Genomic DNA, 16,738 nt, shown 5'->3' with positions numbered 1-16,738 from the left:
TCTAAAGGGACTTAAGATTTCCAACTCGTAATCATCTGGTTCTCTTTCAACGAAACTGGTGGTAGGACTGGTCTCTCCTGATCATCACAATTAATCAATATTATACATAATAATAAAGAAGAGAAGAGAATCATCATTATATATAAATACCTATATATATATATATATATATATAGAGAGAGAGAGAGAGAGAGAGAGAGGGTGCTTTTAGTATTTTTGGAATATGTGTAAGTTGCAACTTTATTTTATGTATAATGCATTTACATCAAATTTTAGATAATTTAGAATGTCAAAATTAGAGTTCAATCAGTGCTTATAAATATTGAAAAAAAAACACGTACAAGCTGTTTGAATCCTGATTTCAAAATCTTAAATTATTCAAAATTTTATAAAAAGTTCATTGTAGCTACATTATATATTGTCGTATAATAAAAATAGAGTTGCAATTTAGTTATGCCATGTACCAAAAATACTAAAATTAATATTAAAACAATCACTACCTAATATTTATATATATATGGCTACTATTGGTTATAGATATTATTTTTTACACGACGATATATAATATAATTACAGGAGTTCTCATAAATTTTTCAGAAAATTATTGATGATTTAGATGTCAAAATCAAGATTCAAACAGTCTATTATAAGCACGTATAAATATTAAAACAAACACGTGTACAAAAAACTGATTGAAACCCTAATTTCATTCTTTTAAATTATTCGAAATTTTCCGAATATTTGTAAAAATTCTCTAAAACAATATTATACATTGTCATATAAAAAATATTAATGGAGTCGCAACTTATCCATGTCATTACCACGTGCCGAAAATACTAAAAATTAGTATTATTAAAACAATCACTACCTAAAATTTTTTCTATATACGTACTTACTTGATGAAAGATCGTGATAATAAGAGAGTGGAGAGGTGGGATTGTGAAGACGAACATGGAGAAGAACCAGACTGATATTATTAGTTCTTCTGATTTTCTTATTTCTTGACATCAAAAAACGATCAATGGCAAATTTCAAAGCATGGAGACTGGCCTTATTCTCTTTCTCCACAGACACTGCTAACACCATCTTCTCCTTCTCCTCCAAATGTCGAACATAATAATCATTATTAGTATCATAATTATTATTTTCTCCTTCTTGGCCTTTCTTCTTAATCACCATATAATCATCATCTTTATCATTATTAGCATTAATAATGTTATAATAATGATCAGATGATGACATTATAATCTTTCTCTGACTTAATTAACTTAATTAATAATTTTGATTATGATTACGATTATGATGATGAAGAGAGGTAAAGCAAGTTAATTAAGTTAGTTGTTTATTGGTGAGTTGCATGAGTGTATGGACCATTCAACTCAAACAATTAAAAATACGTGTAATTAATTAATTAATTTCACTACACACCAGCTCTTAGCTAAAGATATCATCTGACTATTATAGGCTAATAATAATAATTTGTTAGATAAATCCAGCCTATATTATCTAACTTCTTAACAAAACTTATTCTTAATTACTAACATTAACATACAATTTTTTTCAATTTGTTGATGTTATTTCTATTCATTATTACATTTTTTGTTGTTGCATGTGTAATGATTCAAATGTATATATTTGAAGTATTGATAATTAAACACATTTAGAAAACAATCAAGCAAAAAATTAAAAAATTAAATTTAGTTTTTAGTTCAAACTTCAAAGTATAATTTTGTTTAGAAATATTGAGTTTAGTTTTTTTTTAAAAATAATATTTGGATTAAAAATTATTTATTGTAACGTCCCAAAACTCCTAGTAAGATTAAGTGCTTGAATTAGCGTGTCGGGAGAGTACATGGGATAAGTGTGTGAATTATATTATTATATTATTGAGTATGCATTATTATGTGTATTAAATACGTTTAAAGACCCGTTTTGTTAAAAATGAGCATTTTCGTAATTTTGACCCGTTGAGGGTATAACTGTAAAATTTATATGCTATGCGCTTGAGACTATATTATTATGTGGATATATTTGTGATATTCGGCAGGAGTCGATCATTTCGAGCAATTAAGCAGAAAAGTTACAACAATGATAAATACCCGACTCGGGGTGAGCCAATGAGTGTTTTGGTAATTTTGCTTATTTTAGGATTTATTGGATATTGGAATATTTTGGGGAAAATATTGGTGTTTGGAAGGTTATAGTGACTAAATTGGGAATTTGTGGTATAATTTGCGTTTTAATGAGAATTTTAGACTAATAACCATTTTGCCCTTTTGGGACTTTAAGGAAAAGTTCAAAAGGAAGGGTATACTGGTGTTTTAACCATGAAAATAGACAAAAATTGGACTAAGTTCTGAAGCACTTCCTTTTTTTTAATAGACAAAAAGGGAAGGTTATCTATGTCTAGTAACAATGACACAACTAATCCATACCATTTGTTTTTGTTGTTTTGAATAATGTCATTTTCTCGGAAATATGTTGTTTATAAGAATATTGTCGTTTTCTTTATGAATGTCGTTTTTTATTAAATTTTATCGTTTTATATATATATCTTTTAATAATAAGTGTGTAGATAACAAAAAATTTTAGTTTTAATGTTTTTTATTTTTTTAATATTAACTTTAACATAATATTTAACAATAGTGTGTAAACATTATTTAAACTTAAATAAAATAAAATAAATAATTAAATTTTTGTAAATATGATATTTTTTAAATATTTTACCATGATAATTATTTAAAGATAATAAATAATTAAACACATTAAAATATGATACTTTTGAGATATTTTACAATAATAATTATTTTAGAATAATAAATAATTAAACAAATTAAAATATGATACTTTTGAGATATTTTACAATAATAATTATTTAAAAATAATAAATAATTAAACAAAATAAAATAATATATTTTATAACTTAAATAAAATTTAATTAAACATAAACTCACTTATTAAAATAATGTCATATTAAACATATAATATAATTTACTGTCAGTTAGCAACAAATTGCTTTTTTAAAAAAACTAGCAAATATAAACTTAAAAAAAATTATTTAATTAAAATATTATATTTATTTAAAATTTATATAATATTAATATAAATTTAATACAAATAATTAATAAATTCTATAAATAAAATAAGAGAAACATGCATCACATGTTACTTGTATCTAGTATAAATATATACTACTACCAATATGCTTTGTCACCAGTGTATGTTGAAATATGAAATAAAAAATGAGTATTTTCGTAATTTTGACTCGTTGATGGTATAACTATAAAATTTATATGCTATGTGCTTGAGACTACATTATTATGTGGATATATTTGTGATATTCGGCATGAGTTGATCCTTTCGAGCAATTAAGCAGAAAAGTCACAACAATGATAAATACCCGGCTCGGGGTGAACCAATGGGTGTTTTAGTAATTTTGCTTATTTTAGGATTTATTGGATATTGGAATATTTTGGGGAAAATATTGGTGTTTGGAAGGTTATAGTGACTAAGTTGGGAATTTGTGGTATAATTTGCGGTTTAATGGGAATTTTAGACTAATAACCATTTTGCCCTTTTGGGACTTTAAGGAAAAGTTCAAAAGGAAGGGTATACTGGTCTTTTAACCATGAAAATAGACAAAAATTGGACTGAAGCACTTCCTTTTTTTTAATAGACAAAAAGGGAAGGGTATCTATGTCTAATAACAGTGACATAACTAATCCATACCATTTGTTTATGTTGTTTTGAATAATGTCATTTTCTCGGAAATATGTAGTTTATAAGAATATTGTCGTTTTCTTTATGTATGTCGTTTTTTATTAAATTTTGTCGTTTTATATATATATATCTTTTCTATATAATAATTGTGTAGATAACAGAAATTCTTGATTTTAACGGTTTTTTATTTTTTTTAATGTTAACTACGACAGAATATTCTTATATTTAACAGTAGTTTGTAAACATAATTTAAACTTAAATAAAATAAAATAAATAATTAAAAAAAATTAAAATATAATATTTTTGAGATATTTTACCTTGATAATTATTTAAAAATAATAAATAATTAAACAAATTAAAATATAATACTTTTAAGATATTTTACAATAATAATTATTTAAAAATAATAAATAATTAAACAACATAAAATCATATGTTTAATAACTTAAATAAAATTTAATTAAACATAAACTCATTTATTAGAATAATGTCATATTAAACATATAATATAATCTACTGTCAATTAGCAACAAATTACTTTTTTTTTTAAATTAGTAAACATAAACTTAAAAAAACTTATTTAGTCAAAACATGATATTTATTTAAAATTTATATAACATTAATATAAATTTAATACAAATAATTAATAAATTCTATAAATAAAACAACAGAAACATCACGGCACGTGTTACTAGTATAAATATATACTCCTACCAATATGCTTTGTCCCCAATGTATGTTGATATATGAAAGGGTTTATGCATTTTTGGACCTTGTGTTTGTTCCATTACCTATTTGAACCATATGTTTTAATAAATTACTTTTTAGACTATATGTTTTATAAAATGGTTAAAATAGAACACTAAACTCAATTTTGATGAAGAAAAAATTGAATATATCAATACAGGTTTTAAACAGAATGATTTTATTTTTGTTATGAATGATTAATTTGGTAAATTATTTGTAATTTTAGTTGAGAAAATATTGACCAAAATTAAATTTAGTACTATTTTAACCATTTTACAAAATACAAAATCTAAAAAAAATCATATTATCCAATCTAAGATCAAAAAATATAAATCCTCAATGAAATATAAAATAAAAAAGATACAAAAACAGGCCATAGTATTAGTTCTCCTTGTTTTCCTCCCATGTCTCATTCTCTCTCTACCTACCGATCTCTCCTTCTCTCACTCATTCACACCGTCCTTGGGTCTTCAATGGCGTAGCAGTAGCTTCGACTGAGACCAACTCAACAGTAGCTAGATTCTCTCCTTCTACTCTCACACTCACACTCAGGTGCCTTCTTCTTCTTCTTCTTCTTTTCCTCTGACTCTTAGCTCTTCTCTGTCTCTCTATTCTGTACTTTTCCACTAAGGTGACGAGAATGATTAATAATCTAGATGATCTTCCAACCCTGGCCTCTATCTCTATGACTCCTCAAAAGAAATATGATGTTTTCATAAGTTTTAGAGGAGTAGACACTCGTTCTAATTTCACTAGTCATCTCTACAATGCACTCAAGAATAGTGGAATTGAAACTTACATTGATGATAGACTTGTTAGAGGAGACGAGATCTCCAGTGCTCTCATGGATGCCATCGACCAATCAAAGTTCTGTGCAGTTGTCTTCTCTCAAAATTATGCATATTCGAGCTGGTGCTTGGATGAGCTAGTATGCGTGGAGAAGAAGAATCTGATTCTTCTACCTATTTTTTATCACGTGGATCCATCAGATGTGCGAAATCAAAAGAAAATTTATGAAGATGCATTTAAGAAAAATACAGATCGTTTTCCTGAAGATAAGATAAAAGAATGGAGGGTTGCTCTAACTACAGCAGCTAATCATTCTGGGTGGGATGCATCCAACTTCAGGTTCTCTCTAACCACTTACCATGTTCTTTTAATGTAGTTCTAGCTAGAAAATAGTCTCTTCTAGTGTTTTACTAGTTTCAATTTAGAGATTGATTAACTGCCTGTAAATATATCTAATTAATATAGGAACGATGCTGAGTTAGTTGATGATATTGTTAATTTTATACGAGAACAAATAGATGAGGCCATTTTCAACAAGTTGTTGTCTAATCCACCTGAACTGCATACGAGAACCATGGCTGTAGAATTGTTGGTTGCTCCTGTTGTCTCTATTTCAGTTGATTTTTTGCTAAAGAAGATAAGTTCTTCTCGTGTAGCGAGCTTCTTAAGGGAAAAGACTAACTCTGGTTTCGATAGGCTTCTTGACAAACTAGAGACTACACTCCTCTCTCTTGCTCAGGTGTTTGGAGATGCGGAGCAGAAGCAGATCAAAAACCCTAGAGTTGAGAAGTGGTTGGACAAGCTTCAAGATGCTGTGGATGATGCAGTTGATCTCTTTGAGGAAATTGAGTATGATGCCCTCAAAGTCAAGGTGGAAGTAGAGTCAGAACCTAACAAATCCAAGGTAAGTAAATTCTTCTCCAATTTCAACTGGACTATTCAGAAAACAAAGATAGTTATGGAGAAGATTCTAGAGCGGTTGGATACTTTTGAAAAACAAAGGTACAAACTTGATCTGCGAGCAGATGTCGAGAAGATCCAATCACAGAAACCATCTTCAATATCTTCCATAGATGATTCTGAGTTTTTCGGTAGAGATGATGATAAGAAATTTTTGAAAGAGATGATGTTGTCAGATGAGGTGGTTAGTGAAAAAATATGCGTGATTCCAATTGTGGGCTTGGGTGGGATTGGCAAAACTACTCTTGCTCAAGCTGTTTATAATGATGGTGAAGTTAAAATGCATTTTGAACTCAAGGCATGGGTTTGTGTCTCAGATGAATTTGATGTTTGTAAGGTAACGAAAATTGTTCTTGGAGCACTGACTAGAGCTGCTTGTGATGATGCTGAGGACTTGAATGTGCTTCTAGAGGATGTACAAGAAATATTGGACAAAAAGAAGTTCTTGATAGTTTTGGATGACGTCTGGAATGAAGAGTATAATTTTTGGGATACAATAAGGATGCTTTTCAAAGGCGGGGCACAAGGTAGCAAGATAATCGTCACGACTAGAAGTGAAAAAGTTGCAAGAATCGTGGGAACAACGGGATTTCACCATCTTGATGTGTTAAAGGAAGAATCTTGTATTAAGTTATTTGTCAAGATTGTATCTGGCAATGAAGAATTTACTACTACAGATTCAAACTTGGGAAGAATTGGCAAAGAACTTGTTAATAAATGCAAGGGCTTGCCGTTGGCTGTGAAGGCAGTTGCAAGCCTCTTGCGCTCTACAAATGTTAAAGAATGGAAAAGAATAGCAGAGAGTGATATTTTGGATTTACCAGGAGAGAAAAACATTCTACCGGCTTTGAGATTAAGTTATCATTATTTGCCACCACACTTAAAACGATGCTTTGTTTATTTTTCTTTGTTTCCTAAAGATTACACATTTGGAAAGGAGAAGTTGGTTTCGCTATGGATGGTGGATAATTTACTGGAGCACTCAAGTGGAAATAGGACTATGGAAGAAGTGGGATATGAGTATTTTGATGAGTTAAGATCTAGATCATTTTTTCAACCTGCAAATGGTACAGGTGATCGTTTTTTAATCCATGATCTTATGGTTGATTTGGCTAATTTTGTATCTCAACAAAAATTTGTTTATATGGAGAAAGACAAGATGTATGACATTGGACTGACGAGGCAAATACAGCACATTACATTTCTTCCAGACTATGATTTTCATGAAACATATAAATTAATTTCTGAAGCTACTCAGTTGCGTACATTCATGTCTCTTACTTGTCATGACAGTACTGATCTTACTCTCAGTTCTAATACATTACATTATGATGTGCTGAAAGACATTATGAAGCTGAGGCGCTTAAGATTTTTATCTTTGGAAGGTTATAAAAATGTCAGTAAAGTAATTGAGTTGGTAGGTGAATTAAGACATCTTCGGTACTTGGATCTCACTAGATCTTCAATCAAAGAGTTGCCCACATCTGTGTGTTTGTTGTACAATTTACAGACATTGAAGTTATCTTATTTTTGGCGTCTCACCAAGTTGCCTAAAAATTTACATCATCTCATTAATTTGAGACATCTCTACATGAGCAATTGTGGGTTTTGTACCTTGCCACCACTTGGGCAATTACCTGCACTCTTAACTCTTTCGATTGAAAGATGTTATGGTGTAAAGATGGTTGGTGTTGAGTTTTATGGGATTATTAGTTCTTCCAAATCATTTCCATTGTTGGAATCCTTGAAGTTCATAGGCATGATATTGTGGAAGGAATGGTCATTGCCAAAAGCAAATATTGAAGCATTTCCAAAGCTAATATCACTTACTATCCACAAGTGTTGGGAACTGAGGGGAGATTTGCCTCCACTCTTACCATCTTTAGCAAAGCTTGATATTCGTGAATGTTGGAGGCTTGCTTCTTCACTCCCACTGATGCCAACTGTCAGAACAGTAAGTATCAACCATTGCCATGGAGTCAAATCATGTAATAGTCTTCAAACTTTTGATAATTTGGAGGACTTACATCTTATATATTCTTTCCCAATGCCCCATTATTTCGGCAATATAGACTTTCTATTGACCTATAATTATAAATCCCTCCAAAATCTTTATCTTTATGGCATTTCTACCTCATTGAAATTGCTTCCTCTAGATATTTTTCCTGATATTAGGAATCTCAGAGTTCGTGCTTGTAGAAATCTAGAGTCTTTCTCAGTATCAAAAATCCTAATCTCTCTATCTACCCTCACCATCGAAGGATGTCATAATTTCACATTATTGCCTGATAGCATCCTCCCTTGTTTACGACAACTAGTTATCAGGGATTGTCCAAAGTTGGAATCACTTCCTAGATCTTGGTTGCTTTTTAGTTTGCGCGAGCTCACCATTTTAAGCTGCAACAAGGTGATTGCGTCTCGAAAGAATTGGAATTTACAAGCACTGCCTAATCTGACACGTTTTTGTATTGGCTATTATGATAGTGAAGATATGGAGTCCTTTCTAGAGCCAGGGTCGCTGCCCACTAGCCTTACTTACCTTGAAATCGATCATTTTGATTGTCTTAAAACGTTAGATGAGAAGGGGTTTGGAGAACTCAAATCCTTGAAAGAACTAAAGGTATATATGTGCCCCCAGTTGCAGTCACTTCCAGTAAAAGGACTGCCACCCTTTTTTGAAGGTTTACTGCAACCTTCTTTCGAAAGATTCGTTATGTATGGTTGCCCTTTGCTGAAAGAAAAGTATTGGTGGAAGGTAAGCAAGTGTATGCGGGAGAGAGGACTGTATTGGGAAATTGTAGAATATGACTGGGAGATTTGTTGCATCCCTCAGCCTCAAGCAACTATGTGCAGAATAGAAAAGCGTATTGGAAGTATGAAAACTATATTTGGGAGAATTGTTGCATCCCTCAGCCTCAACTGAGGCTCCATCAGTTGACAACTCTTAACTTAGCCATCCTTTGGTCCCAAAGCCATAGTGTTTCACAAGGTCCTAATTCTCCTATAAATATATGCATAAAAGAAATGATTTCTGAGACTGAAGAGGATTTCCCTGAATCCCTACTTGAAACCTTAATCTCTCAGGGCAATCAAATTCCACCAGATCTGAACCATTGTGAGTTTCTCTCTTACACTTTTTTTTTTCTTTCATTTCAAATTATAATCTATTATCTGCTTTTGTGTCTTTTTCATGATCTTTCTCCTTTGATGATTGTTGTGTGCATTCTGTTTAGGTATTTTGTTGACGGCAGAGGAAAATTTGGACTCAATTGTCCCATTTGAACAAAATCTGGGCTGAACTTTCCAAAACGATGAAGATAATGAAAAAGATGACAAAAGGTTAGCTATCTTTTATTATGTAATATAAGTTAGAGTACTGATTCACTCAATACTTATTTTTTTTGTGCATTATGGCCATTGTAGTTAGTGATGTAGTTGATTAGTTTTTCTGTTGATCCAGTTTGTTCAGTTATAGGTTTTAAGTTGTAACTGAGTATATATATCTCAAAAAGTTGTTGTTTAAATTTTATGCATCATTTTTAATCTATTTGTAAGGAAAAAACACTTGAGAGTTGAGAGTTCTTGAGAGAAATAAGGAACTGTTGTGTTGGAATATAATTATACTGTTAAAACTAAAATGAAACATTATTTTTTAAATTCGCTCAACTTGGATATGTTTTTCTATTTGTGGAAATAGGAAATAAATCCTCTTCTTCAATTATGTATAACTGGTTTTAATTTTTTTTTTTAAAAATAGTAATTTGTATTCTTTTCATTGGAAATGCTAAGTTGCACTTAAACTCAAAGAAAGCGAACTCCATTTTTGGTTTGTTTGCAACCAATACACTGATAGTAAATTTTTTGTTTTGATGTGGAAAGAGACAGGATAACATCTTATGATCAAATTGTTTCTGGAATAGACTGGAGTTGCAAGGCCAAACAGAATGGTCACCGCATCTCGTGAATGGACAACTGGGAAATATCTTCACTTTACTAATTAAAAAGAATTACATATTTCATGCATCTTGGAATCACTCAGGTTTTCTTGAACTATTAAGTTCTTTTAGAAGTTTTTTAGTTCCTTTATTTTTTCTCATTGTTTTATATAAATATATCTTGTTTACTATATAACTATATTTCTATCTCAAGAAAACACAGATTTTATGTCTCCTATTTTTTGTAATATGTGTTAATTTTGATTATTTACTCATTTCTTTGCCAGTTATCTCTGGAATCTAGAAGGAGCAGTTTGTGTTCAGTGGAGTCCAAGAGATATTTAAGATTTCAATTATTTTGATTCGATGTAATTCATTGCACCCTTTTTCTTGATCTTTCTGATTTCACATTCTTTTTTGTACTGTATCTATAAACTTTAAGGCTTGCTTATTTTTTTTTTCATCAACTTTAGTCTTTGAGTAATTAATGGTTTTTTTTATTCTGTATCTTTCTACAGGTGGGTCAGTAAACTTATCAGGAAAAGACATGATTCTTCTGTGGCAAGCATTGCCTTGGCATCCCAATAATGTCTGTATCTATCTTTTCCTATTTTTTTAAAGTGTAGCTACATGAACTTGTGCATTTTTTATTCAAAACTTGCGTGTCTTACCAAATATAATGTGTTTGTTTTCTTTTGTTCATGCACTCAATGTCTTTGAAGATAATTGTTAGGATGTTATCAAACATCATTGCTTTCTTTGATTTTTTTTAAAGTTGATACCTATCTGTTGGACTAGGGAGTGAGACATGCATTATCTAATAGTTGTCTTTTTGTTTTGCTTTATGAACTAACCAATTCTGTGTTATTGATTATCATGTGTTCACAATTACCAGATACTTCTTGCAAGTGCAACAACATCTACAGATGGAAAATGCAGTGTGTTTTCCACCATTATAAAAGGTGTTAATGCAGAGTATGTTTCATGTAATTCTTGAGCACTATAAGTGGTGTTTTTTGTTTTTGGACCTTTCTCCTTTACGCAATTTGTGCTATATCTTACTTATGATTGCTCAATTCAAATGTACCAGGGATTCAAGAACAGGCCCTTCTTCAGATTCAAAGTTTAGAGAGGTTCACAGTCTTTGTCTCCTGGTTGAAGCTTTAAATTTCTTTTGGGCACGATATAAGGAGGGCGGGGAAAGTATTAGCCACTTGTTTTCAGACTCCATTGGTACATGCCCTAGTTGGAGATGTAAACAGTTATTTGAGAGTCAAACTTTTGGGGGCAACAGAGCTTCAGTCATGTGGATATCAGTCTTTGAGAATAAGGAAATTACAACAGATAGCATTTTGTACGAATTTCATTTTTTAGACCTTTGTAGATACTAGGAGAGTCTTGTGTATTAATTGTTGTTGTTCTTGTACACTGGGATGGTTCATTAGGGTTTAGGGTTTAGGTACACTGGGATTTACAAGGCTCCATTGGTGTTGCCTATAAGACAATCAATTCTCCAAAAACTTTGTCAAGGTAGATTTGTAAATGTCTAATTTTGAGTTTTTAACTTTGTTTTATTTTTTTTAAGCGCTATTCTATATGTTCTACATCTATTTTGAAGTCATCTCATATGTAGTATATGCCATTATTTGTTTAATAAAAAAAAAAAAAAACTCTACTCAATATGGTCGTGGTGCATTAGTCTGAACCAACATTTGGGAGACAAAAAAGAAATTTACAAACTTTTCCTTAGAATTACAAAGTTCATTATTCTCCTATGGGATAGAGATTGCCAAATCCAAATCATTCTTGAAGTTGGCTGGTTCATGCATTGAAACATTCCCTACTCTACAAAGACTGTAGTTTGATGAAATTGGTGAAAATTTTCAATTTAGATTACTGCTCTCAGCTTATGCTATTTTGTTAACTATTTGTTAGTTGAATCGAGTAACTGGTTGCTAGTTTTTCTTACATAGTTAGAAGCTTATGAGCTTATATAAAAGCAATGCTGCTCTCATATCTTCGTATCAACAAATATAAAACAGTCTTCTTCTGCTTTTTCTTTTCTTCTATTTTACATTGACTTTTAAGATATTATCAGTGTAGTACTTCTATGAAATTATATTGCTCTTACTTATAACCCACTGCTTATTGCTTGTAGAAATATCAAACTCTTTTCTATCAACAAGGCATTGATTCTAACACCATTTCTGTAATGACAATCGAAAAAAACTACATAATCTTTTAGTTCTACACATATAAAAAGTTCATGCCTATAGCTCTGCATGTATAAACTTGCTGCATGGACTTTGGTTTTTCCTTGCTAACACAATGAACTTTCAAGAGACAATATAGCCACCATAAGTCCCACATGGGAAATGAACATAACAAGGAAGTAGTATATGATACCTCACCATTTAGATCTTTATCGCCGGGCCTAGCAACGTGGGCCTGCAACCCAAGTGGGGGCATGTGGGAAATGGAACATTGGGTCAGCCTAGTGGATCGGGTCCAGTGTTAGCTGCTTACTGGTCTGCCCATTCCAAGCCGGGAGTGGGCTGAGTGATCTGGGCGAAGGCCAGGGTTGCGCAGTTCCTAGAGTGGAGGGCAATGCGTGAGGCTGGTTTCACAGAGCAGCGACTACCTCCCATTCTCGGCAGTGGAAGGATAACGGGCCGGTGCTACCTGGATCCAATATGGTTCACTGGGCTGACTACTAATAGGACCATTTCTTTTTGGGCTTCTCTTCTTAAAAATGGTCATTATTTTTGTAGGAATGGATTTCAACAGGTAAATGGACAAAGATGGCCACTATGGACCATTTCCTTTTGGGTTTCTCTTCTTTTTCAGCAAATAAAGAATAATAATTTCATAAATGGTGATATATATATAGGGTTTCCATTGTTTTTATATTAAACCTATTATATATATATATATATGGATGGGAATGGGCTTTTAAAATTCTGTCATGTTATATAAAAGAAAAGAATAAAATGACAAATTATCAATCAAAACAAGATATAAATTACTAATAAAGAGGAAGAAAAACAATGAAAATACAAAAGACAAAATACACTCAGGAATCTTTTATAAATAGGGAATATTCCTAAACTAATTAGTCATTTACATTTCTATATATTACTATAGATATATATATATATTCTGACATGTACCTTTTCTAAATACTAAGAATGAGAGTCTATTCCTTTAACTATGGTGTGTTTTTGGATCAGTTGGCACTCCCCCAAAGGCTTTATCTCAGCTCAGTTCTAGGAAGGACAAGACTAACTAGCACTTCATAATTTTTATACTTCACAAGCACAACTTGGTTGTTGATAATGTTGGTACTTGTACAAAGTCTTATGATCCTCTCAAAAATAATTAATTAAACTGCACATGCTTTTTTTTTTCATCTTTAGAATAGGAAAGTATGTATATACTCACTCTCATGCACTATTTTTTTTCCTTATAGCAAATTAAGTACATCTTATATTATTAGTAGAAACAAATGAATTGAAAAGCATTTCTATTATCTAAAGAAACCTTGGTAATTGGCACATATATATATATAGATACATGTCATGATGTGTGTAGAATGTGTTTATAATATATATAAAACTCAACCTTTGAAGTAGTAATTGATAAACTCATCAGACATTCCTCTTGAGGATCTCATGTCAATATCACTAGCACAAGAAGAGTAAAAATCTTCATCATTTATATCATGGATAGCTGTACTATTTCTAGCAGAAGTAATCTCATGATGATTATGATGATGTTGATGATCACTACTAGTACTAACAACAATCACTTCTTCTTTCAACTCTTCAATCTTCTCATTAACTTCTTTGATATCCATTCTCTTCTCCACATCACCTAAGCAACACCCCAATCCTATCTTCAACAGCTTCACCATCTCCTCCTCTTCCCAACCTTCCTTCTCCATCACCAACCACTCCTCCACAGGACTATCTGACCTCCTCACCAACTCCTCCACTTCTTCTCTTCCCATCACTATCTGGAGTATCACTATGCCAAGGCTCCACACGTCTGTCTTCTTCGTGATCCGCCCGTGTTGGAGGTACTCCGGCGATTTGTAAGCCTCCATCAATTCATGGGCATCTTCTTGATTCATCAATGGGATTAGGCCATAGTCACACAGCACTGGTTCATAAGAAACTTCTTTGAGTAGAATGTTTGAGGTGTTAAGGTGTCCGTGACTCGCTATTAGGCTTGGTAGCTCGTTGTGGAGATGTAAAATGCCTCTAGCTATCCCTTTCACTATCTTCAAACGTGTTCTCCAATCAAGGGGACGATGATCAACTGTTATTCCCAAGTGACAATCATATCAGTACATGTAAAAATAGGATTTATACCTTTTTGGACCCTGTGTTTTGTCTTATTTCCTGTTTGGACCCTATATTTTGTAAAATAGTTAAAATAGAACCCTAAAATCAATTTTGGTCAATGATTTCTTAACTAAAATCACAAATAATTTACCAAACTAACAATTCAGAACAAAAATAAAATCATTCTGCTTAAAAACTGTTGTTATATTCAATTTTTTCTTCATCAAAATTGAGTTTAGGGTTCTATTTTAACTATTTTACAAAACATAGAGTCCAAAAAGTAATTTGTCAAAACACAAGGTCCAAACAGGTCATGGGACAAAACACAAGGTCCAAAAAGGTATAAACCCGTAAAAATATTACTGCCTAAGAAAGTATGAAATCTGTACCTTGAAGATGAAAGGCCAAGCTTGTAGCATTGTCAATGTAGTCAAAAAGCAAGAGCTTTTCATCCTTGTTATAGTAGTAAGCCACAAGAGGAAGCAAGTTGGGGTGTCTCAACCTTCCTAGTCTCCTCATATGCTGCTGAAACTCTTCTCTTCCCACGTTGTTCATTTGCTTAAACCTCTTCACAACCATCACAGGGCCACTCAACAAAGCTGCCTTGTAAGAAGAACCGAACCGCCCTCCTCCCAACATCTCAGCCGAAGCTCTTAGCAAGTCTTGCATATCAAACTTCTCCCTGTCATCTCTCACAAACGTCACCTTGAACTTGTCTGCTACTTTCTTTTTGCTACTTGCACTGCTTCCAAGTGGGGATGAACTTTGAGGTTCATCAACAGCTTGATCATCTACACAACCGTTAAAGTTATTACTAGTGCCTGCTTTTTCTTGCAATGGCGTTGGCGAGGGAGGAGCCTCTATAGAAGTAGTTGGCTGGCTTCTGCTGCTGCTGCTGCGGTGGCTTAGGATGATGATGACAACAACTATGGCAGCTAGTGCAATTACAACCACTACAACTACCACCACTATGCTCAGTAATGATGGCTTTCCAAAACTACATGGTTTCAAAGGTGGTCCACAGAGATCATCATTGCCTGCTCATCGAATCATTTATCAAAATAGGATCATATATATATGATGATATGGAATAGAAAAAGTGCTGTGTATATTTATTTACCTTGAAATGAGGTTTGGTCCAAATTGCCAAGTGTTGGTGGGATTTGACCACTCAATCTGTTATTGGATACATTGAAAGAAGCCCATGTTTTGTTTGGGAATAGTGGTATCTGCCCTTGAAAATGATTGATCTCAAGCCTAAGCAAGACAAGCTTAGGCAAAAGCGTCAATGCAGAAGGGATGGCACCCCCGAAGTGATTGTTGGACAGATCTGCTTTTTTCAATGAAAGCATTTTCGAGAACATGACAGAGTCAATCTCCCCAAAGAAATGATTGTTAGATAAGTAGACTGATTTGAGGGAACTGAGTTGTCCAATATCAGGCATTGGTCCATGAAGACCATTGTTCATGAAACTTATGGTTCTGAGATCAGCCAATTGTTTGAGAGAATGGACATCAATGACACCCTTGAGTCCCATATTCTCAAGCTTCAAACCCCATACCTTACCATGCTGGCTGCAAAGAATGCCTTCCCAATTGGCGGTACGGCCTGAGCATGGTGCGGTTGAGGCACTCCAACTCGGCAACAATTTGGATTTGTTTTGTAAATGTAAAGAATCCTTGAATTTTAGAAGAGGGTCGATCTCGGAATAGGCTAAAACAACTTTAAGATCAAGGAAGAAATGAAGAAAAAACAATAGCCTAATGATGTGAGGTGGTGGTGGTGCCATTGCCATTGGCAATGGTAGTGGTACTCGCACACTGCTACTGCTGCTGCTGCTGCTGCTGTTGCTGCAGCTGGTGATGCTGCAACTGAGGAGAGAAATGAGTGGGGTTTGTTGGGTGAAAAAAGCTTGGAAGAGCAGAGAAGAGGAGGAGGGAGAGAAGGGTGGTGGTGAAAAGTTTTGATGGTCGGAAAAAAAGAGAGAAAGAGGAAAGGCCTAACAGCCAACTTCTACGTTGTAACTGCTAAAAGCTAAGAATAGGAGATTGAAAGCTGTTTACAAAAGTAACACAAACAAATGAACCTCTTACGTTTGACATAGTCCATCCATCTCTTTTGCATGAGACATTTCAGCCAAGCCTCTCATTTTTACTTCCCACGTCACCTATATATGTTACATATACACACATATATACACACACACACACACACATACGATCATGAGATTTCCTTTCCCT

The 16,738-nt window shown here is 32.8% G+C and overlaps 2 protein-coding genes across 7 annotated transcripts; one reads left to right on the top strand and one right to left on the bottom strand.

Annotated features, from left to right (window-relative positions):
- The first annotated feature begins 4,860 nt into the window (after positions 1 to 4,860).
- LOC133829584 (putative disease resistance RPP13-like protein 1) lies at positions 4,861 to 11,735 on the top strand. Of its 6 annotated transcripts, none has more exons than XM_062259306.1 (8): positions 4,861 to 5,595; positions 5,953 to 9,331; positions 9,450 to 9,555; positions 10,096 to 10,255; positions 10,439 to 10,519; positions 10,670 to 10,740; positions 11,047 to 11,126; positions 11,242 to 11,735. In XM_062259306.1, the coding sequence occupies exons 1-2, from the start codon at positions 5,108 to 5,110 to the stop codon at positions 9,137 to 9,139; spliced, it is 3,675 nt and encodes a 1,224-aa protein (XP_062115290.1). In that variant the 5' UTR covers positions 4,861 to 5,107; the 3' UTR covers positions 9,140 to 9,331; positions 9,450 to 9,555; positions 10,096 to 10,255; positions 10,439 to 10,519; positions 10,670 to 10,740; positions 11,047 to 11,126; positions 11,242 to 11,735. The 6 variants fall into 6 exon arrangements, with proteins under 6 accessions (XP_062115290.1, XP_062115287.1, XP_062115289.1 ...); XM_062259303.1 differs by having other exon boundaries at positions 5,722 to 9,331; positions 10,102 to 10,255; XM_062259305.1 differs by having other exon boundaries at positions 5,722 to 9,331; positions 11,047 to 11,113.
- A 2,032-nt stretch (positions 11,736 to 13,767) lies between these two features.
- On the bottom strand, positions 13,768 to 16,287 carry LOC133830184 (pollen receptor-like kinase 2). Its single transcript, XM_062260109.1, has 4 exons — positions 15,618 to 16,287; positions 14,887 to 15,534; positions 13,947 to 14,471; positions 13,768 to 13,880 (listed from the first exon to the last, which is right to left on the bottom strand). The coding sequence occupies exons 1-4, from the start codon at positions 16,285 to 16,287 to the stop codon at positions 13,768 to 13,770; spliced, it is 1,956 nt and encodes a 651-aa protein (XP_062116093.1).
- Positions 16,288 to 16,738: the final 451 nt, after the last annotated feature.

The sequence above is a fragment of the Humulus lupulus genome, chromosome 4, assembly GCF_963169125.1.
Source record: "Humulus lupulus chromosome 4, drHumLupu1.1, whole genome shotgun sequence".
NCBI classification, from domain to species: Eukaryota; Viridiplantae; Streptophyta; class Magnoliopsida; order Rosales; family Cannabaceae; genus Humulus; species Humulus lupulus.
This window is presented reverse-complemented; position numbering and strand designations above follow the sequence as displayed.